General features: G+C 42.3%; 1 protein-coding gene across 1 annotated transcript in view; it reads left to right on the forward strand.

Moving 5' to 3' along the window:
* The window catches only part of LOC120519288 (protein fantom-like), a 126,668-nt gene that overhangs the window by 91,398 nt on the left and 10,403 nt on the right, over positions 1–24,867 (forward strand). Inside the window, exons 24-29 of the mRNA XM_039742574.1 lie at positions 3,776–3,937; positions 8,835–8,946; positions 9,273–9,370; positions 10,159–10,351; positions 15,807–15,891; positions 24,141–24,271. Of these exons, the coding sequence (XP_039598508.1) occupies positions 3,776–3,937; positions 8,835–8,946; positions 9,273–9,370; positions 10,159–10,351; positions 15,807–15,891; positions 24,141–24,271 (781 nt within the window). The remainder of the gene's footprint in view (positions 1–3,775; positions 3,938–8,834; positions 8,947–9,272; positions 9,371–10,158; positions 10,352–15,806; positions 15,892–24,140; positions 24,272–24,867) is intronic.

Raw genomic sequence — 24,867 nt, forward strand, 5'->3', positions numbered from 1 at the left:
GAAAAATCAGGAGACGGAGTTAAACCAAAGAGATGAGACAGAACTGCTGCGGACCACCATTACAACAACCTGTGCGGCCAAACACCACAAAATAAAAAATCTCAGTCTGTTCTAACAATTTAAACCCTGTGTGTTTCGGAGAATTTGTCCAACACTCAGATAACGGTGACACACACACACACACACACGTCGTTATCTTTTATAGACAAAGAAGAGTAACGCACACTATCACGTCATCTCTGTGTCATGTGACCAGGGCACGCAGCAAACGACATTGTCACAGCCACTCAAATGTGTCACCAAATGCTGACAAACGTGGCAAGAAATCCATTCAAAGCCGAGCTGTGACGACATCATCACGTAGATTTAACAATGAAGGAACACACACAGGAATTAGAGAAATGGCAGTGAGTGGCGTCAAAACTGCTGTCACCGTCATGCTCCACTGACAGACTGAGAAGATCGTTCCTCCCTCACACTATGCGACTCTTCAATTCCACCCGGGGGGTAAACGCTAACATTATTCAAAGTTATTGTCTGTTATAACTGCATTGTTATCACGCTTTAGTTTAATACAGTAATTTTTTTTATCAGTATGCTGCTGCTGGAGTATCTGAATTTCCCCTTGGGGTTACTAAAGTATCTATCTATCTATCTAATAGTGCCTTTTCTATTTATCTGTTATATAGTGCCTTTCCTATCTATCTATCTATCTATCTATCTAATGGTGCCTTTTCTATCTATCTGTTATATAGTGCCTTTCCTATCTATCTATCTCATGGTGCCTTTCCTATCTATCTGTTATATAGTGCCTTTCCTATCTATATCTATCTAAAACCGAGGCTCATCAGACGCTACAATACCAAAACTGAAAGCTTTTTTTAACTCGTTTCATTAAATGTTACGTTTAGCACGGGCAGCTCTCTGCTCCAGGGTCACGGGTTCAAAGTCTGTGTGTGGAGTCCTCATGCCCTGCCCATGTCTGACTGGGTCTTCACAAAGACACGCGTTTAATTTCTAAATGGCTCGCAGGCGAGTGTGTGTACGGTTTGAGTGTGTCGAGACGGTTTAACGGCCCATTCAGGGCCTGTTGCTGCCAACTCAGACTTCTGACTGCGACTCCAGTCTTAGTTAAATGGATTTACTAAAGGAGAAATGGATGGATGTGGCCTTTTGACTAAGAACTTCTGCTTTAGTCAGAAAAAGGTGTTTGATTTGTACAAAACAATATTGGGGTAGCATGGTAAATGCAAATAAAAAAAAAGTGCAGTGGTTCTTAAATTTACTTTAATTTTTATTTCACTGCAGGCCATGTGAAGCGAAGATATTTCATGTTTTGTCAGTCGACTTCATTTCACTTGTTAATGCTCATCCATTCCTGCATTTCAAGCCTGCAACGCATTCCAAAAGAAGTTTGGAGGGGCAAATCAGGGCCTGTAATGAGGTAAAATAATTCAATAATCACGTGATTGTAATGAGGATTTGGTACAAAAGTGGAATTCATGAAAGGCTTTAAGATGGGCAGAGGATCTCCAGTTTGTCAACAGATGTGTGAGAAAATTATTGAACTGCTTAAAGACAATGTTCGTCAAAGGCAGATTGGAAGGGATTTGCTTATTTCTCCCCCTACAGTGCATAGTATCATTAAATGCTTCAAAGAATTTGGAGAAATTTCAGTGCGTCAAGGGTAAGGATGCACGCCTAAACTGAACAGCCGTGATCTCTGATCCCTCAGATGGCAGGCACTGGCACTCAATCAGCTGATAGAACCACACGGGCAAGGCAGATCACTGTGGCAAATCTTTGTCAAGAACTACAATATGGAGTTACATTCACAAATGCCACTTCAAACTTTACTGTTCAAAAAACAAGCCATGTCCTGAAGTGGCGTCAACTTCTCTGGGCCTGGAGGTGTCTGGGATGGACCGCCACACAGTGGAAACACTTATCGTGGTCAGACGAATCAGTATTCCTGATCTTTTCTGGACAAAGTGGATGTCATGTGCTCAGGACCATCCAGACTGGTTATCAGCAACAAGTCCAAAAGCCAGGCTGTGCCATGGTATGGGGTTGTGTCAGTGCCCTTGGAAAAAGTCATTTATACTTCTGTGATGGCAGCGTTAATGTAGAAAAGTACACTGAGATTTGAGAGCAACAAATACAATGCAATACATACAATTTATTTTTGTATAGCCCAAAATCACACAAGAAGTGTCGCAATGGGCTTTAACAGGCCCTGCCTCATGACAGCCCCCCAGCCTTGACTCTCTAAGAAGACAAGAAAAAACTTCCAAAAAAACCCTTGTAGGGAAAAAAATGGAAGAAACTTTAGGAAAGGCAGTTCAAGGGGAGACCCCTCTTCAGGTAGGTTGGGCATGCAGTGGGTGTCAAAATGAAGGGGGTCAATACAATACAACCAGTACACCAATATGACCAGTTTAAATCAAGGTACCATCCTAACCTAATTTTATTGTTAATTTGCAGTGATTACCTCACTAAGTGTGGCCTTTAACTCTCAGCGCAGGTGGTACCAGCTCAATGGGTCAATACAATACAATGCAAAGAACAGAACAGATCCTTAATACAGTATAAAAATAAATATTTTAGAAGTATGGAGCAGAATTTAACAATAGATGATATCACATACTGCGGTGGGTTGGCACCCTGCCCAGGATTGGTTCCTGCCTTGTGCCCTGTGTTGGCTGGGATTGGCTCCAGAAGACCCCCGTGACCCTGTGTTCAGATTCAGCGGGTTGGATAATGGATGGATGGATGATATCACATAATATAATCCTAATCCATCAAGCTGCCTCCACCTATTGGCCATTCCATAGCTGAAATAGCGCTAATCTGATGAAAGGACCCCTCTTTCCCACGATTCCTGCGATCCTCCATCAGGGATGGATGACTTTACCTTAGGCAGGCAAAACAACTTGGTAGGTGGGCCGTGGCACCAAGCGCCAAATGCTGCCTTCAAGACATCCAGGGACATCCTTGTATTTTTCAACAAGATGATGCAAAACCACATTCTGCAGACGTTACAAAGGCATGACCGCAGAAGACGAGGGCACGGGTACTGGACTGGCCTGCCTGCAGTCTTCACTTGTCCTCAATAGAGAACGTGTGGAGAATTTTGAAATGAAAAATGCAACAATGACAACCCTGTACTGCTGCACATCTTAAGAAGTGTTTGCCGGAAGAATAGGATAAAATAACACCTGAAACGCTTCATCAATTGGTGTCCTTAATGCGAAACGTCTCTTAGGTGTTGTGAGAAGGAATGGCGACATTACAAAGCGGTGATTACTTTACCGTCCCAACTTGTTTTGGAATGCGTTGCAGGCGTGAAATGCATGAATGGATGTGTATTAAGAAATGAAATGAAGTTGACTGACAAAACATGAAATAAGCGTATCCTGGGTACATACTTACTCAAAGTCAAAGTAAATTAAGGAATCACAGCCTCTTTTACTTTTTATTTGTATTTTTCATATTATCTAAAAATTTTCTGATTTGGGGTTGTAGATAAATTATTTTGTGTATAATAATAATCAAGATAATAATCCATTGCTGCGACAACGGTTGATGTCTCCTGCCTTGTCCAGGCTCATTTCCAGCTTCATCTCCTCTCAGACACATTATGAATGTGTGAATTTCCCCTTGGGATTAATAAAGTATCTACAGTATCTATCTATCTATCTATCTGCGTCTGATGGCGTTTCAGAACCAAAGACCAGCTAACTAACTACACATATCTGTCCAGACTTCCCTCCAGGCAGCTCCATCCAGTCACCCGCCACATGGATTCTCCAGGCGTAGGAAGAAGCTTTGCATGTCAGCGCCTTCTGATGCAGCCGAGGCAAGTGGAACAGAAGAACTCAAAGCTGATCCTGTCCAAACACAAGAGCAAGAGGTGCCAAGAGAGGAACCGGTGGAGGTAAGAGGCAAAGAATAACGGCTTAACAGCCACCTTCAAGTAAAAGGTTCGATACAATAACCCTAACGTAACCTTATCACAGTGCTAGAATGGGAATGCCAGTCCGTGGTCTTTGAGTTAGGCCGGAGATGGTGGCCATTAGTACCCTGATGCCCAAGGGAGACTAGAAATGATATCCCAATTAATTTTGACAAAGACTGGTCATCTGGAATGGACCCTGGGAACCCCAGGCACTGGAGGTGAACGCTGGTGTGTCAGACTACACTTGCTGACCCCCCAAACTGCAGCTTAGTCTCTGATGTTGGGCTGTGTAGCACCAGAAAAGAGAAGCTGGACAGAAACCTGGAAGAAGAATGGAGAAGGGCTTTGGAAGATGGAGGATTGAAGGTAAAAGGAAAGAAGAGAGAATACAGTGTGAGGTTTAATGATGGTCAGTGTAGTGTCCTTAAGGATGAAGTAAAGACACACGCAGAGATACGTCTCTAATGCTGTTTCTTAACTAACGCCATGTACTGTGTTCCAAACTCACACTCTCCCCAGTAGACAACATAAGTCACAAAAGACACTGAGCACAATAATCAATAACTGAACGTAAAGCAACTGACAAAACAATCACATACAACAATCACGATTCAGAAGTTAGCTGGAAGGGAGAGCTGTTGTCAAGAGCGGATACATTTAAAGATCTAGGATCAGTCCATCCATCCATCCATTATCCAAGCCACTATATCCTAACTACAGGGTCATGGGGTCTGCTAGAGCCAATCCCAGCCAACACGGCGCAAGGCAGGAAACAAACCCCGGGCAGGGCGCCAGCACACCGCAGGGCTCTAGGATCAGTGGCAGCCTAAAATGGAGAATTATTTATTTATTTATTTATTATTAATTTTATTACAATCCATACAAAGCAATCAAGTTTTTACAAAAAGAAGAATTATGTTAAGAACAGATCAATCCCCACCTGAAAGAGAGAGCAAGCCAAACGGCGTAAAATGTAAGGCTTGTAAACATACCTAAATTAATAAATTCTCTGTGCTTTATAAACTTATTTTAAAATATTACTGATTAGATCCTGCCATGTTTTGAAAAAAGTCTGTACAGATCCTCTAACTGAGTATTTGATTTTTTCCAATTTCAAAGAGTATAACACATCGGTTTCCCACTGACTTAAAAGAGGAGAGTTTGGGTTCTTCCAGTTTATCAGAATAAGTCTGCGTGCCAACAGTGTAGTGAATGCAATCACAATTTGTTTGTCTTTCTCCACTTTAAGACCCTCTGGAAGAACCCCAAATACAGCTGTTAATGGGTTAGGAGGGATTGTGAGTCCAGAATAATGTTAATTTGGTGCAGGCCCAGAACATGTGACCCAGTGAGGCTGGGACTTGGTTGCAACGTTCGCAGGTTGGATCATGCCCTGGAAACATTTTGGAGAGTTTTAGTCGAGACAGATGTGCTCGATATATAATTTTGAGTTGTATAATTGTATGCTTTGCGCATATGGAGCTTGAGTGAATTCTCTGCATTGCTACTTTCCACTCCTTTTCTGATATATTAATTGAGAGATCATTTTCCCAGTGTCCTCTTGGATCTTTGAAAGGAAGGGATTGTAAAAGGATTTTAAATATTGTAGAGATGGTGTCCGAGTCCTTGAGATTGAGCAATATTTTTTCCAGCGTGGATGAGGGTGCAAGATGAGGAAAATCTGGAAGGTTCTGTTTAACAAAGTTCCTGATTTGAAGATAGTGAAAGAAATGTGTAGCTGGAATGTTAAATTTGGAATGTAATTGTTCATAGGATGCAAAGACGTTGTCTATATAAAGATCTCTAAGCAAGTTAATTCCAAATTTTTTCCAGATATTAAAAACTGCATATGTTTGTGAGGGTTGAAAGAGGTGGTTCTCTTGCAGGGGTGCCACAGAAAGAAGCTTCACCGTCTTAAAATGCTTTCTACATTGGTTCCAGATTCTAAGTGAGTGGAGCGCAATTGGGTTATTAGTGTATTGCCGATAACGTGTGTTTATTGGAGCGCAGAGCAGGGAATACAAAGAAGTACTGCAGGATTTTACTTCTATTGCGGTCCAAGCCTGTGTATGTTCTTCTATTTGTGTCCAGGTTCTTATCGACTGTAATAAAACTGGAAGTTAGGTAGAGCCATGCCGCCTTCTGCCTTTTGTCTTTGTAGGGTCGCTCTTTTGATGCGTGGATGTTTTGAATTCCAAATAAATAAAATGGAGAATTAGATGCAAAGATAACCCATAGAGTGCAGTGCGGGTGGAACAACTGGAAGGAGGTATCGGGGTCTTGTGAGATTGAAGAATTAAGTTGTAGGTTAAAGGTCAAGTTTTTAAGACCAGCAATGCTGTATGGAGCTGAGACAGTAAAGGGAGCACAAGAGAAAAAGTTAGACGTGGCAGAAAGGAAAATGGTGAGATAATAATAATAATAATTCATTACATTTATATTGCACTTTTCTCAGTACTCAATGTGCTATCCACACAGGGAGGAATTGGGAAGCAAACCCACAATCTTCCACAGTCTCCTGAATGCAAAGCAGCAGCACCACCCGTGAGGACAGATGCGTGGAGTTGCAAAAAATGACAGAATAAGAAATGAGACAATCAGAGGTACAACAGAAGTGGGAGAGATATCTGAGAAAGTACAGGAAAGAAGGCTGACGTGGTATGGACATGTGATGAGAAGAGACAATGACTCTGTGGGCAAACGAGTGATGGGAATGGAAGTACAGGTGTGGACAAAACAAGGGAGGCCAAAGCAGAGGTGGATGGATAAAGTTAATGAAAATCTGAAGGGTTAGGAGGTGAAGGACCAAACCAAATGGAGAAGGTTGATTAATCACATTGACCTCATGCAGACGGCACGGTGGCACAGTGGTAGCGCTGCGGCCTCGCAGTAAGGAGACCTGGGTTCGTTTCCCAGGAGTTTGCATGTTCTCCCCGTGTCTGCGTGGGTTTCCTCCCACAGTCCAAAGACATGCAGGTTAGGTGCATTGGCGATCCTAAATTGTTCCTGATGTTGGTGTGTGTGTGTGCCCTGTGGTGGACTGGCACCCTACCCGAGGATTTGTTCCTGCCTTGTGCTCTGTGTTGGCTGGGATTGGCTCCAGCAGACCCTCGTGGCCCTGTGTTAGGATATAGCGGGTTGGAAGATGACTGACTGCCTGACCTCACACAGAAATTGGAAAAGATGAAGAAGAAAAAGAAGATGAAGAATCTCTCAGTTTGATCCAAATTTGCTAGCCATTCGCATTTGAGTCTTGACTTACCAGATACACTGAAAACACGGGACATATAAACTTAACGCGTGACTAAATACATCAGACATTCAAGTGTGCCCTCGTTTGACCACCCAAACTCTGCCCCCCATGAAAAACAATGGTTAAGCACTTTTAGCCAACAAACAATTCAAGAGAAGTTTGTCCAGAAATGCTGTTAGGGCTCCGTCATACTTACGGCAATACTCCTCCATAAGGCCTCTCCGCCTAACTGCTCTGTTATGTTTAGTAACATGAGAAGCTTTTCATTTTTGTGTAAATCTTTGTATGTATTAGAGGGAGTTGTCATTTCTCACACTTCTTGAGCTTCTGCAAAAATGAGATTTCCCCCTTGAAACACACAAAGTACTTCAGTATCTACTCACCGTAACCTTCTACGTACGCAGGACTAACGCTGTGTTCACGCGCCGTGGGGATTTTCAGGAAAACTACAGTAATGTTGCGTTCCAGACCCCCCCGCGATAGGTGAAAATCCACGAAGTAGAAACCATATGTTTGTATGGTTATTTTTATATATTTTAAGCCCTTATAAACTCTCCCAACCTGTTAACATTATTAGAGCCCTCTAGACATGAAATAACACCCTTTAGTCAAACGTTTAAACTGTGCTTCATTACAAGACAGAGATGACAGTTCTTTCTCACAATTAAAAGAAAGCAAACATATCTTATCTTCAAAAGAGCGCGGTCAGGAGCAGAGAATGTCAAAGAGAGAGCGCTTGCTAAGAAAAGCAAACAATCAAAAGATCAATACTTGCTTTTAAGTATACAGAAGCACCGCGATAAAGCGGCATTTTGTAGAGGAGCCTCCGTGTCCTCTGTGCAAACAGCCCCTCCGTCAGGCAGAGAGAGTGAGAAAGATAGAGAGAAGCAAACAAGCGCCACGCGGGAAGAATATCTTATAGCATTGAGGAGTTTTAGTTAATATGTAATACGTGCTCTGATTGGGTAGCTTCTAAGCCATCCGCCAATAGCGTCCCTTGTATGAAATCAACTGGGCAATCAAACTGAGGAAGCATGTAATCTAAATTAAAAGACCCATTGTCCGCAGAAAGCGGCGAACCAGCGAAAAATCCATGATATATATTTAGATGTGCTTACATTTAAAATCCGCGATAGAGTGAAGCCGCGAAAGTCGAAGCGCGATATAGCGAGGGATTACTGTATTCGCAGTGCCTCGGCCTGCCACTCCGTTGTGTCCCCATAAATGTGACATACAGGATCTCTGTTAACTGGCTGCTGGGTCAATTAAGGATAAGCTCCGTTTTTTCAATATGATAAAAACCAAACTAGACACAATAAATGGATCTCCTCACTCCAAATACTGTACGACATGGCACCAGGAATGGCTGACAGGTTTGTTTTTACATTTTTAACCGAGGGTGAAAGGTCAATATTGCTTGGTCAGTTTGGTTGGCGTTGCCTTCTCTGAATTGTCACCTGGTAGAGACCACTTCAAAGAGCATTCCCATTGGGAGCCTTGGATTTTTCGTCTGTCCCTATAGTGTGTGAACACAGCAATACTGCCCATTAGAAGGGTGTGTGCGTGTAAAACTGTATCTTGAAAGAAACAGATGACTTAACAACAATTTTACAAACTTAACAGCAGTCCAAAGAAGTGAAAATGATGGAAGAGATGGAACTACAGGATGTGGAGGAGGAAGACTCCACATTAAATGGAGTGCAAACAGTGACGGAGATGAACGAAGACGGCCAAGGTGACATTTCATTGATTTTTTTTTTCTTAAGACACTTGTGACGCCTGTGATAATAACCTGAGAATCAGCAGAACTAGTGGACATGAGCCAAACAGAACAAAGTGCAATGAAGGGGAAAGGCAGAATTCAATTCCCAAACTTGTACACACAGTGGAAGAAAAGAGAGTGAGGGGTCCATTATGGCGGGAGCACAGTGGATTTAGCCTTTCCACAAACTGAGTGCCACTGAAAGTCAGTTTTTAAAGTTAACGGGTTTTGTGATGGGAGTAAATGAAGCACACGCTGACATTTTAACAATCTTAACTGTGTTGATGTTGTTCTTTCAGTCCTGGAAGAAGTTGTGAGCATGGCAGACTCGAGCGACTCCCAGACCTCTGACAGTGATGCTGTTGTCATACCGAAACCCGCACTGCCCACCAAGATGGTAAGTGGTGGATTTCAGTATTCAGCTCAGTGTGTTGAGAATCCAGTGGGGGGGAACAAGGAGGGCAACATGACAAAATGAATTGAAATGATATTATTGCATTAGGGTGGCATGGTGGGACAATGGGTAGCACTGCCTTGGTCCACTTCCCGGGTCCTCCCTGCGTGGAGTTTGCATGGTCTGCTGCATGGGTTTCCTCCCACAGTCCAAAGACATGCAGGTTAGGTGCATTGGCGTGGGTGTGTGTGCTCTGTGGTGGGCTGGCGCCCTGCCCAGGATATTGTTTCCTGCCTTGCGCCCTGTGACTCCAGCAGACCCCCGTTTCCCTGTAGTTAGGATATAGTGGGCTGGATGAATTATCGTATTACAAATAGTGCCATCTGCTCTGGGTTGTCAACGTAAGCAACAGGGAGACTACTAAAATACACTCCATCCATTATCCAGCCCGCTATATCCTAACTACATGGTCACGGGGGTCTGCTGGAGCCAATCCCAGCCAACACAGGGCACAAGGCAGGAAACAAACCCCAGGCAGGGCGCCAGCCCACTGCAGTAAAATACAGGCCATAAAAAGTTATTTATCTTTAAGAGAGGTTCAAATGGGAATGAAAACCAGAGAAAGCTTCAGTCCTTTTAAGGCTGTTTGCGGTGTGTGCCCAAGAGCCCAGTCACGATGCACTGCTTATAAGCACTTGGGGGTCCATGTCACTGACAAGCCAGACTGATTTAGGGGAAAGGAAGACTGCACTGTTGACACATTTTCTCTCACCTCTTCTCTTGTCTGACAGCAGTCTGAGCGTCTAAGAGTAGAAATCCTGTCACTGACTATTGTTCCCGAGTCACGGGTGGCTCTCGATGAAGAGATTCAACAACTCTATGTGGAGTACAGAATATATGGAGTCCCCCCGGAGACAACAGAGACACCCATTTCACTACGGAAACCAACACAAGGCGAAGAGATACACTACAACTTCACAAGAGGTTTGAGATTTCATGATGAACATTAATATCAAAAATAAATATTCTAATATGGTATGACAGTGGCACAGTGGCGCAAAGGTGGCACCGCTGCCTCGCATTAAGGAGACCAGGGTTCGTGTCCCACGTCCTGCATCCTCCCTGCATGGAGTTTGCGTGTTCTCCTCATGTCAGTGTGGGTTTCCTCAGGGTGCTCTGGTTTCCTACCACAGTCCAGGGACATGCAGGTTAGGTGGATTGGCCCTAGCGTGTGCTTAGGGTGGGTGGGTGCGTGTTTGCCCTGAGATGGTCTGGTGCCCTGTCCAGGGTTTGTTCCTGCCTTGAGCGCCATGCTAGCTGGGACAGGCTCTAGCAGACCCCCCGTGACCCTGTCCAGGACTGAGCAGGTTAGAAAATGGCCGACTGACTGATATGACAATCCCCACAGTATGGCTACATGCAGACCTGGTTTCTTTGAAAGGTGTTGGTGAAGACGTACAGGGTATTATGTTACGGCTGTGATTGAGGAAATGACGTTTTTGTGGATGTTTCACCCACACATATATAAGCTTCCACCTAATTTAAAGACATACCATTATGCCAATAGGCAGCGTTCCCAAATGTTCCTAAGCAGGCCTTGTGGAGGTCTGGTCCCAGGTGTGAGGGTAGATTCAAACTCCTTGTCCCCTAAATCAGGTCATGTTGCTATAAAAATGAGTGGATAGATCAACAATCCTTACAGTAGCAAGAATGCATAGAGGACCATTGACAGAAAAGAGAATTTTGTTCTTCTTTCCCAGTTTTCTGGAAAAGTACACCTGCAAAAGACAAAGAGAGCAATCTTACATTAATACATGGATGGGACACCTGTTTGTTTACACAGATTTCATGGAGATGTATCATAACCTGAACCCAAGAGGCCATGGTGAACAATAATTTAGCTACATGGCCTGTGTTCTTACCATCTGCAGATTCCCAAATTTCAATCACTGAGACCTCCAAAGATGACAGTATTGCCATCTCATAACGTTTATATTTTATTTTGGCTTACTCAGTGCTTGTTAAGGTTCAAAGTTGTGGATGCTTGTCCGTCCATTCATTGTCTACTGAGGTTATCAAGCTTAAAGATCCCATTTTTTACCTGTTACATTCCCCATACTGTAGTGATGGCTGAGAAAAATGTTTTAATGGAGAACAGAGAAAAACTTCCAGACACAATAGATGAGTGGGGACCAACACTGAACAAACAGCAAGCAATGTGAAAAGGTCCATGAAAAAGTCTCAAGTTACTCAAGTCACATAATCCCTAATGACATGCTCACCATGTCCAAAATGCACGTATTCTTGCTAAAAATAATGTTAAATAAACTACATACAGAAAATCCTCTCATAAATAGCTAAGGACCACTTGAGGTCTTAGGAAGGTGGGCAGAAAACCCTCTGAGATTCAAGAGAAGGGCAAACTCCACAGAGGCAGTGACCAGGAACAGAGCTGAGAGGCTGCAGCGCTAATACTGTGGGGGATAGATAGATAGATAGATAGATGTGTAAGGCACTATATAATAGATAGATAGATAGATGTGTAAGGCACTATATAATAGATAGATAGATAGATAGATAGATAGATAGATAGATAGATAGATAGATAGATAGATAGATAGATAGATAGATAGGAAAGGCACTATATAATAGATAGATAGATAGAAAAGGCACTATATAATAGATAGATAGATAGATAGATAGATAGATAGATGAAAGGCACTATATGATTGATAGATAAAAGGCACTATATGAGTGATAGATGAAAGGCACTATATGAGTGATAGATGAAAGGCACTATATGAGTGATAGATAGATGTGTAAGGCACTATATAATAGATAGATAGATAGATAGATAGGAAAGGCACTATATAATAGATAGATAGATAGATGTATAAGGCACTATATAATAGATAGATAGACAGATGTATGTGTAAGGCACTATATAATAGATAGATAGGCCTCTTATGGGTTAACAAGCTTAACTCCTAAACCATATTTTAATTATGCTGTTGTCTTCATCTTAATCAGTCCAGACTTGCTGATCGTGTTACTATAGGTAAGCAGTGTGGCACAGCAGTTAAAGCTTTGGGCTTCAAACTCTTGGATTGTCCCACTGCTGACAAGTGATATTTTCATGACGAGAACTAGAACTAAACGTATTGTTTTTTCGTTTTACAAGAACGTGAACTGAAATTAAGGCAAATTAAGAAACTAAAACTAAATAAAAATAAACATTAGTGATATTTGAACGAACTAAAGCAATAGCAAAAATTGAGAAAAAAACGAAAAAAGCATTTTCGTTCAGTCCGGTTCAGTCGTACAGACGGGTTGTTTGTAGGTCACCCTGAGCCTTCAGTTACGTTGCGCTGTTCACTATGCGGTGATCTTGTGACTTGGGCTTACTAGAGTCACGTGGCGCAACTTCCGTAAAGGACCGCTGTTTGTTTGTTGAGTACATTTGACTCGTCGGGTTGAAGCAGTAAGCACGTGTGGTTGACGATGGCGAGTTTTACACAGATATTTGCAGGTATAAAGCGAGAATGTAATGTGTGGAAATACTTTAATTACAGCACATATGATAATAAAAGCAAATGTAGCGTGCAAGAAGAAGAAAAGAGTTTCGGAGTCTCAGTGCAGGGCCAGCTGGATCAGAACTTAGAGGAAGTCCAGCACTTCTCGGGCACCATGACTGCACTTCATAATGGGACGTTCGGTGTCACCTGTCATCATGAAAAGTAAAAAAAAAAAACTAATAATGATAACATAAAATAAATTTGTCCATTGGTCTGTGCTATAAATTTGTTTTCTGTGTAATTCCAATAATTTTGATCATTTTATAGTCAAAATCCCACTGCGAATTTCCTGATCAAACGGGAGAAACACGAGGTGCGGCAGCGATGACACAGGACGAGCCTCACCTCACCTGCATGCGATTGGCGAGTGCCTGTTGCTGTCTCTGTATGTCGCCAATATAATGTTTGTAGACACGTTTATTACAAACCCTGATTTTCCACAGTCCGGCTGATAACTTTAATGAATGTGTGTGACATAGTTAGTCTTGCTGATCGGGCATAAAACCGGAGTGAAAAGGCACAAGGTGAGCAGACAGTACCGTGCCACCATGAAGGAGGCGCCTGTGAGCCCAACAGGCGCTCGTTGCCGCTGTTCCTCTACGCAGACGCCAAGAAGTTAGCGATATCAGAAAGTCAAATGCACTGCAGCAGTCCGTTTATTTTTATTTTTTGTTCCGACTGACAGCCAAAATGGAAGATTAAGACTTTTAAAACCAAAGGAAAATAAAGAGGACTTTTACAAGAAAGCGACAGACATTTTCTTGGAGAGGAATAGGAACATAGACTTCATTAACAAATAAAGTTAAGACCATAAACGGTTTTCAATTTTATAAAAAAAAAAAAATGGGTTTAGACTAAGAAAAAAATCTATTATTTAAAAACTAAATTTTGACCTTAAATAAAATATTCTTTTGTTTCTCTTATTATTTTGTTGAACAGTCTGTAATAAAATTGATTAAAGCATCAGAATTAAAAGCTTTTAAAAACAACTAAATATTTCAATTAAGGTCAAAACTGAAATCCATTTTTGTACACCTCTCTATACTTTCATTTGTATTGAATGAGTTTGAATTATGGAATTGCAACGGCAAATTTAGAACACTTGGAGGGTGCCGAGCAAATGCGCTCTCTCCGCTCTCTCTCGCCGCTCTAAATGTAACGTTGTTTCTTAGTCATATAAGAACCTCACCTACCTACCTATGTGTGTGTGTGTAAAGAATGCTGATGAGATATGAAACATAACCAGTAGTCAATGTGCATGCTGGCTGGCATCTGAATAGTGAATAAGCTACTCTTTTGGGTTCATGTATTTGTAAATCCGACTCTGAAGATGTCACCAGCCATGAACCTCACCGCACGTCACTGCTTCAGTCCTGGCTGGCAGCACAAATCGTCAACGTACAGCCTGCTAGCGCCAGCTGGCAGCACAAATCGTCAACGTACAGCCTGCTAGTGCCAGTTGGCGAGGACCTCGTCTGTGTATCAGCATTACAGGTGCTTGTCGAGCGAGTATTTTCACTATCTGCGCAATGGACGTCGTTGCAACATGAACAAATCTCTCGAAATGCGTGCTCGTTTAAAGCTTAACAGTAATAACGCGCTTACACAGACCGGCTTCTTGGGTTGAAACATTCGATCTTGCTGACTACACTCATTAGGTCACTTGATCTGATTGGTCATTGAGAGTCAAGTTGTGTTAAACGCCATTATGAACTGTCAGGGTATTTTGCTGGCATTGAAATATGTGAAGGCCAGCATTGTGGTCTTGCAACAGGAAAAAAAAAAACTAAAATTGTACTAATATTATGTAAAAAAAAGCCAGAACTAAATAAAATAAAAACTAAACTGTTACACACAGAACTAAACAAAAAAAAAATTGTTGACTCCACTGAAAACTAGAATGTAATAAAAATAAAATAAAAACTATTAATATCAGAAGTGAAATATCACTGCTGCTGACACTGTGTGACTTTGTGCAGGTCACGTCACCGGCCTCCGCTCCAACTGGAAGAAGAACAGAAACAGAGCCAACTGTATCTCAAAGCTGGCTTCGGCCAGATAAATAAATGTAAACGTTACCACTACAGCCTCATCAAAACTCTCCCAGCTGAGAGTCTCTAACCAGGAGTCGTCTACTTCAAGGTCCAACTCGCTCTACATGTAGACATCTCCCTCGGCGCCACACTGTTTTACTCACCACATTTCTGTCAGCTCTACTCCTCTGACGTCTCGCATTATAGAAGGTGTTTCCTGCCCACAGATGTGTCACACACTGGATTTTTATGGTTTGTTGCACCCTGATCTGTAAACATTGGAGTTTGGAGTGGGTGGGAAATCACAAGAGGGCAGCTATTTCTGAGATCAGGGAAGCACATCTCACCACCAGTCATCCATCCATTCATTATCCGACCCGCTATATCCTAACTACAGGGTTACGGGGGTCTGCTGGAGCCAATCCCAGCCAACACAGGGCACACACACATACACACCAGGGACAATTTCAAATCGCCAATCCCCCTAACCTGCATGTCTTTGGACTGTGGGAGGAAACCCACGCAGACACGGGGAGAACATGCAAACTCCACGCAAACCCAAGTCTCCTAACTGCGAGGCAGCAGCGCTACCCACTGCGCCACCGTGCTGCCCACCACCAGTCGTGCAGAAGTGAAAAGCATTTAGATGGCTAGTCTTAGCGAATAACTAAACAGGTGAGTTGCGCTCTCTATTTATGAGTTGGAGTAATGTGATCAGTTGCTTGGAAGCGCAGACTACTTGTGCTACTGAATCAATGGATGTGATAGAGTGGCTAGTGAGAGCATATTTTATGATTTATCTGACACTGTTCTCCATGTTCCTTCTGCCAGTGATCTATGTGGACAAAGCTGAGAACTTTGCTGTGCGGCAGAATCTTTACACCATGTTGGAAGGAAAGGACCCCAATAAGGGCAGGTAAAAGGATTTCCTTTTGGTTTTCAGTATCAGTTAAAAAGCCTTAAATTCAAGACTGGCAATGCTGCATTTGGGAAAGCTCAAAGCATATGTAGATCTTTAACTCAAATCAGCCATTTAACGGAGATAATCGACTCGTTTTGATGCCTTAGAGTGCTGAGAAATCATTTCATTTGCTCTCAGATGTTTCTTCAGTGATAATAATGGTTTTGTATTACAGTCCATAGATGAGCAGATTTCAAAAATCACCCTGATCAGTAAACTTGTTTACGATGAAAGGGATGAGTTGAAATGAAACAAAAAGGGCATCGAACACTGCACTGGGGACACCGTTCCTGAAAGCATTAAATCCCCTTTAATCAGATACACAGATTCTTTTTTTTTTGGTGAGGAGCCATAAAACAAAAGTAAAATATAGATGTGGCCTTTAATACCATACAACTTGGATCTAGTGTGGCAGATGACGAAGACTGAGTTGATGTGTACAGTGGTGTGAAAAACTATTTGCCCCCTTCCTGATTTCTTATTCTTTTGCATGTTTGTCACACAAAATGTTTCTGATCATCAAACACATTTAACCATTAGTCAAATATAACACAAGTAAACACAAAATGCAGTTTTTAAATGATGGTTTTTATTATTTAGGGAGAAAAAATCCAAACCTACATGGCCCTGTGTGAAAAGTAATTGCCCCTTGTTAAAAAATAACCTAACTGTGGTGTATCACACCTGAGTTCAATTTCCGTAGCCACCCCCAGGCCTGATTACTGCCACAGCTGTTTCAATCAAGAAATCGCTTAAATAGGAGCTGCCTGACACAGAGAAGTAGACCAAAAGTACCTCAAAGGCTAGACATCATGCCAAGATCCAAAGAAATTCAGGAACAAATTAGAACAGAAGTAATTGAGATCTATCAGTCTGGTAAAGGTTATAAAGCCATTTCTAAAGCTTTGGGACTCCAGCAAACCACAGTGAGAGCCATTATCCACAAATGGCAAAAACATGGGACAGTGGTGAACCTTCCCAGGAGTGGCCGGCCGACCAAAATTACCCCAAGAGCGCAGAGACGACTCATCCGAGAGGTCACAAAAGACCCCAGGATAACGTCTAAAGAACTGCAGGCCTCACTTGCCTCAATTAAGGTCAGTGTTCACGACTCCACCATAAGAAAGAGACCGGGCAAAAACGGCCTGCATGGCAGATTTCCAAGACGCAAACCACTGTTAAGCAAAAAGAACATTAGGGCTCATCTCAATTTTGCTAAGAAACATCTCAATGATTGCCAAGACTTTTGGGAAAATACCTTGTGGACTGATGAGACAAAAGTTGAACTTTTTGGAAGGCAAATGTCCCGTTACATCTGGCGTAAAAGGAACACAGCATTTCAGAAAAAGAACATCATACTTAAAAAGGCGGTTCATGCTAGAAAACCCTCAAATAAAGCTGAATTACAACAATTCTGCAAAGATGAGTGGGTCAAAATTCCTCCAGAGCGCTCAAAAAGACTCATTGCAAGTTATCGCAAACACTTGATTGCAGTTATTGCTGCTAAGGGTGGCCCAACCAGTCATTAGGTTCAGGGGGCAATTACTTTTTCACACAGGGCCATGTAGGTTTGGATTTTTTCTCCCTAAATAATAAAACCATCATTTAAAAACTGCATTTTGTGTTTACTTGTGTTATATTTGACTAATGGTTAAATGTGTTTGATGATCAGAAACATTTTGTGTGACAAACATGCAAAAGAATAAGAAATCAGGAAGGGGGCAAATAGTTTTTCACACCACTGTATGTCACAGTGGACAGCTTAGCTATTAGCTTAGCAAACTGACGTGATGGGCTGAGTGGTCCCCTCTCGCTCCTCAAATGACTTATGTTCTTATGTAAGTCGATTCCTGGTGGCCCATAATCATAGTACAGTAGTTACACAAGGTCTCTGGTGAAGTCATTTCTGGACAGCTCTTTCTAGTCACTTCTCCCTGCCGCCATCTCGTCTCTCATCATCTTTCTTTGTGACTGTCTCCAGCTCTCTGTGATGCCTGTCCACTTATCAATTGAAGCTTATAAGATGTCTGTCCCTCCATCCAGTCTTTCTTCCTGAGGGGAAGGACTTGTGTCTAAACTCATCCCATCCCCATTCCTGGAAAATGCTAACATAGGAAAAATACTATTCTAGAAATGTGTTCAAACAGTCCATAAAGCCCTTTTAAATTCATCATAACGACCATAAGACAGCTATTGAGGGGCACACTCAGAGCTAGTTCACCGGTTTGCCTCTTCATACACATCCATCTGTCCTAAACCATATACAGATGACTATATACTGTAGTAGTTTAACATTATTGTGCAGCCCTTGTTGATTATTTTACTTTTTTTATGATAGTGTATTTCATCGATTTGTTTTGTTTGTGTGCATTTCTGTCAGTCGTTGTTGATGTGTTTGAGTCGGCTGCCATGCTGACTTCCGCATGCATCATGCAGGGGTCCAAACATGAGCCACTCTGCAAAGTGGTTATGCGTCGCTATGCACAGACTTGAAACGAAGGTGTTTACAGGTGATGGTGTGATACGGATATGATAACCAACGGCAGCCAAAAACCAGCAATACGGCGTCTGTGTTTATTTAGAGCGGTGGTCTCAAACTCCAGTCCTGGAGGGCCACAGTGGCTGCAGGTTTTCATTCTAACCCTTCTCTTAATTAGTGACCTGTTTTTGCTGCTAATTCACTTCTTTTGAATTAGTTGTAATTGACTTGCACCTGAAGACCCTGACCCTCTAATTGTTTCTTTTTCCTTAAATAGCATCCAAATAATAAGATACAAAATGAGCCAAAACATGACCAGCAAACTGTGTCGACCATACAATATCTGAAAATAAAGAAGGGTGAAGGTCTCAGGAATGCTGATCTGCTCAGGTCCACAAAACATTCGAACAGTGCTGCTCTTAGAAAAGAGAAAATCAACAATTTCAGAAATGTCTGCTATTACACAATAAGAGCAGCAACAAGCCATGGAATTAAAGAACGGGTTTAATGAACGACAAGAAGCAGAGCCTAATTAAGCAACTGGTTGGAGTTTGAGGCCCTGACTGAGTTGGCCTTCTGTTGGCTCACTTGTGTCACATTTCATTTCTGTTTGGGTGCCATTTAAGGAAAGAAATGAAGCAATTCAGGGGAACGATCAGAGGAATGATCAGGGTAACAAATCTTAAAAAAAACAAGTCATTTCAAGTATAAGGAAATGAAGTTAATTAGCAGCAAAACTGGTCACCAATCAAGAAGAGGATAAGCGCTCGTTTATACTTCACGCTCAAAATGCGTACGCACCCTCATCATGGCTGCCACGCGTTCTCAGCGTTCATTTGACGCATCCTCTGAGCAGTTCCTCAGAAATTAAAGTGACGCGTGCGCGAGTTGCAGTGCCAGCAAAAAGTCGGGGGGCACAGTGTGCTAAAACTTGGAATGTGTCATCAGAGTCTCTGTTTACTATCTACATGCGACAGAAATTAGCAGTCACTATGCGGATCCTACGGGATCGATGTGCGCGTTTCGAAGTTTGATGAATGGTTCGATGTGGTGAAGCAAAATGCCGACATACAAATACATTCGTGGTGCTTTTATATTCAAGCATCACATATTCCCGATCGTAATGACACAATACATTTTAAAAGTCTCACATACCGTCGTCTGTGCTGTCTTTTTTTCTATGGCTTCCTCCGGTCCTGACAGCAGCGGATCGCCAGCTATAGATCACCACATCGAACACATTAAATGTATGATATTCTAACTCTCTGCACATTTAGAATCCTTAGATTTATACTTGATATCACTTTCATGATGAAATGCATTACAGTATGTATGTTACATGTTACAGATAAATTGGTAGTTTTGTTTAAATACTTACACACATGTGGGTGACACGGTGGCGGAGCGGTAGCACTAGGGAGTCACGTCGCTGGTGTTCCCTGCCTGCAGTTTACATGTTTTCCTGCTGGGTTTCCTCAGTGGGCTCCGGTTTCCTTCCAAAGATATGCAGCTTTGGTGACGCTAAAATGACGCTAGTGTATGTGTGCTTGTATTCACCTTGCGATGAGCTGATGCCCCGTCCAGGGATTGTTTCTACCTCGTGCTCAATGCTTGCTGGAATGGACACATCCCTGGATTGATGGATTTAATCATTAAACATCCTTTTCAGAGATAATGCGGTAAGGTGTCATCGGAATTTAATGGGTGTTCCAGGAAATTCACAACACAGCGAAGCCAAACCTGTTCTCACCATGATGATATCTCGCAGTGCCACCTGGTGGATTCCTCCAGATTTATGTAAAGTACGCACACAAGTATAAACAGTACAACGCTTGCGTAGCAGGAGCATCCACTGCAGCATGTGTCGCGTCGTGTGACGTATAAACCTGGTCTTGGATTGAAAACCTGCAGCCACTGCGGCCCTCCAGGACTGGAGTGTGAGACCAGTGACTTATTAAAGGATTATGTAACTAATTGGGGTTAAGCGTTGAACGTGTTATTGGAATTGGATGTCTATATAAAAGATAAAAATTGTAATGTGAACTAAAAGTAATGGGAGGACTTCAAACCTCCATACAGGAATTGTCTTCAGAGTAAAGGGATTATTTTTTTGGATGCTGACTTTGAGACACTGGCAGAGGGTTGACTCAGGAGAACTGGGCCTACGTTGCTAGTTTTATGTATGCATTTCTTTTTGTTAGTTGCGCTGTTATTAGGTTATTTTTGTTTTATTTTTCGATATTGTTGTTAATTTACCTTATCTTTTTTTCTGCTAGTATTTAAGCACTGCAAAAATAAAACATTTTGTTTTTGCACATCAAACAAAAGTTACTGTAGCTCAGCCATTACTGTTTTCTTTTTGCAAGGGTTTTTAAACTCCGCCAGAAGAGACTAGAATATGGCAGATGACCAGGGGGGACCCAGAGTATCAGATCATAACAGGTAGCTGTTCATATCAGTAAAATCCTTAACAGAGCGACTTGCAGAGTCCCAAAAAAATAATTAGGGTGCCTGGCAACTCCATTTTACTTTCTTTGGAGAAATACAAACTAAAGAGTCACAGAAATAAACAGGCGACACAGAACAGGAGCTCAAGTAGCTGTGGGATACTTCTATTATATATTACGGGGACGTGGATCAGGTGTGGCGATTACCATCTCCCGGCAACAATTACAGATGCGGACGACTCCTGACCTGTGCACTTAAGAGAGGACCACCCGCATCATGAAGCTCCCGTGAACCGCTCCAGCCAACGACCACGCCCCCCCCCTAAGCCGTGAGTGTGGCGATTATCTGTTACAACTGGCCTTTTCACTTTTGAGCTGTGGACCTGCTATACCACATCCTGTCCAACCCCACCATAGAAATCACCTTTGCCACAGACTCAACAGACTGCCGTCCGCGCCGCACCCGCACGCCGCATCCCAGGCAGGAGAGGGAGGAAGCGCTCCCATTGGGCTGCTGGGCAGAGGGACGGGTGATGTGTGAAATGTCCTCAGGCACGCGTGGAGAAGGGGGAAAGGAGCATTCTGGCCCCGCGTCACTCTGGCTTTCTAGTAACGAACTCTGTGCTGGGGCGACGGCACACGTGCCACCACTGCCCTACGCCATCTCTACAGCTCCTTCCACCCCTGACATATTAAAAGCCAGAGCCATCTTAACAGCAACATAGCAAAACGGAAACATACATAGGCATCAGAAACATTGTGGACCCCTATGCTCCTGGAGCCCCCAGCCAGTGCCCGTTTAGCCCACACGTTAAGACAGCCCTGCTAAAAAAAACTCTCAACCTCTTTCACATTTCCTTAGACGTCGCCGCCTCTTCAGTGACTTCGGTGGTGAAACACTCAGAATGAGGAGTTTCTTCAATGAGCAAGGATGCCCTTCTCATGTTTTTGTCAGGGCCTTCAATCAAGCCAGGAGCAGACATCATAACATTCAATCTAAGAGAAACCCCGATGATGAAACCTGCCATTCCATCCCAACACTCAATCTCCAGCATTTTGCAACTGACCCTTCTAGAAGGGTCTCTTATCCTAATCTTCCATTAAATCTCCTCCCATCAACCACCTAACCTTGCACAAAAGTCCCGTCCACAGCTCTCTTCACAGAGGAGAGGCACATTGTCCACCAGGCACTACAGGAGCTGTAACATGAGCCGCTGTGTCACTAGCCAATATGCCACCAACAATCCCCTTGTATTGGTCCCTCTGGTAAATTCAATTTTAAGATGCAGGCTACCCTGGCCAGTCTGAATGTTCTGCATTTCCTGTTGGAATTGACTGAAAGGTGACAGCTTGCTAAGTGCTTCATTGAGCATGTTCGCAATTTTAAAATCAAACACTTCACAAAGCCTAGCGCAGAACACTTCACATCCCATGATCATAGGAACGATGGATTCTCTGTTTGTGTTCTTTCACAGGGCTTCACAGACACTTTTCAAAGAAAACAGAAGAAGCCAAATTCAGTCTCAGCCTAGGATCACACATTTCTCCAGATTTTAATCTCTCTCTTCATCTTCTCTCGTTGTGTATCTCAGCTACTCCCTCCTAATGTCTGTTGCCTGCTCGTTCGTTTTTTAGCTGCACACCTGATGAAGGCGATACAGCCAAAATGTTGGGTCTTGTACCTGCTTTAATAAGCTTTACCTTTTTTCTCCCCTTTTTATATTTGCATATTTTTATTACTTCCTGTATGAACCTTGGCAAGGCAGAAAGATAAATAAAAGTAGTAACCATGTCCATTGCTCTAGCCGTCTGGTAGTAAACCTAATGGAAGAGGCCCGCCGTCCAGTACAACTCACAAATCAGCTGGTGCACAAGCAGTGCTGTGGATTAACAATTTCACTTCAGAAAGTTCCAAATCTACAGGGTGGGCCATTTAGTTTAATAAAGTTACGTTAAAACCAAGCACACCATTGTTTTTCTTGTGAAATTCCCAATAAGTTTGATGTGTCACATGGCCCTCTTCCTATTGAAAAAACAAAAGTTGGATCCAAAATGGTCACCACCCATCTTGAAAAGTTTTCCCCCTCACATATACTAATGTGCCACAAACAGGAAGTTAATATCACCAACCATTCCCATTTTATTAAGGTGTATCCATATAAATGGCCCACCCTGTATATTTGAGCAGACTGGCAGTCATATAGAGTGGTACCTTGAGATACGAGTGCCCTAACGTACGAGTTTTTTGAGATACGAGCCGCCACTAGGTCGATTTTTTTGCCTTGAGTTACGAGCCAAAATTCGAAATACGAGCCATCAAAGAGCTTGTCACTGTAAATTCCGAGGAACAGACGACAGAGGAGCTGACGGAATTACAGACGCAGCAACATATGGAGGTTCTGCAGGAGATCGGTATCGCGGAGGAGGTTATCTCTTAAAGTGAAATAAAGGGAGTGTTTGCAATGTGGAAAAAAATTTCGAACTTTAAAGAAAAGAAACACCCTGAAAAAGTTACAACTGGTCGTGCAGCGGCGCTATTTAAGGACGCTTGCCTAACTCATTTCAGAAACATTCTAAAGGGGAGGACTAAACAAAGCTCCTTGGACAGGTTTCCATTGAAACGCCCTGCAAATTAAAGTGACGAAAGTGTGGCAAAAAAGAAAAAAAATAGTGAAGAAGAAAATTAAGTTAAGCAAAAGTGAAAGAAAAAAACATTACAATACGCTAATCGGCTTCACCAACATCTGTGTATTTCTTTCGATTCTCTTTTATGTATTAGGTTTTATTTTCTTTGTATCCAATATTTGTTCATTATCAATACATTTTTCTTATGTTGAAAACATTTACCAAAAAATTGGGGTGTTTTTTTGGGGGGCTGGCACGAATTAATCTCATTTCAGTTAATTTCAATGGGGAAAACTGATTTGAGATACAAGCATTTTGACCTACGAGCCCGGTCATGGAACGAATTAAACTCGTATCTCAAGGTATCACTGTACTAACATTTGCATCATCAAAGATAAATGACAAGACCTCTGCGTGGTCCATTGACACTGAAAGAGAAATAAGGCAGTGTAGAGCAGAAAAATTACTATTGTAAAAGTTATTATGGAAACCCTGTCTTGATCTGTAATATGCAGTGCATTCCAACAACATTTTTATGCAATAAATACGAAAATGAACATTAGCATGCAGAATATCAGAGTATGACCAATTTTGGTACCCGGCTGCCATATAAATTTCTGACCAGCTATTCTTGATGTGTTCTCAACTCTCAGGTTAAAGTTTACCGTAGTAAGTGAGCCAGTAGAGGAAGAGCATGAAGAATGCCAAGATGTCGGTTATGCATATCTGGACCTAAAAGCCATTCTCTTGTCAGGAAGCGACGTTGTTGAACAGCAGTTGGACGGTGAGTGAAAGACCACTTGATTGATTCTTTACTTGCTAAACAGAACTTAAAAGGGTTTTCTGATCCTCAATGAATGAAAGGAGCTCGGTCTTAACATTCCAGGTGACCTAAAAAAAAAACACAAAACTAATAAATGAAATAAAAAAATAATAATAATAATAACATCTCCCCAAATAATGTTCTATCTAATTCAGGAATTGAGGCTTCGGGGGGCGGGGGCCACCAGTCCATCTCTAGGCCCTCACCCACAGAGAGCCAAACTAGAGGTAATTCATTAATCCTAACGTTCACTTACCGGCTGCCTAAGCAAACAGCTTGAATGTGCTGTCTGGAAATCGGCCTCCAGAATGAGAAGGAAGTGGGCTTCTGAAAAACAACAGTAATGGAAACAAACAATGAGTGGGGCTTTGTCGCGTTATTTTGAATCGGTGTTCATTCAAGAACACCTACTAGCAATTTGTGAAACTGGACACAATCAAGAGCCTAAAGTAGTAACATTTATCACACAAAATGTCCTGATTTGAAGGTAGAAAATGAAAACTAAACTAGGGCTGGGAATCAATCAAAAAAATGAACCAATTAATCGCATAAATGTA

Source organism: Polypterus senegalus, chromosome 1 (genome assembly GCF_016835505.1).
Source record: "Polypterus senegalus isolate Bchr_013 chromosome 1, ASM1683550v1, whole genome shotgun sequence".
NCBI classification, from domain to species: Eukaryota; Metazoa; Chordata; class Cladistia; order Polypteriformes; family Polypteridae; genus Polypterus; species Polypterus senegalus.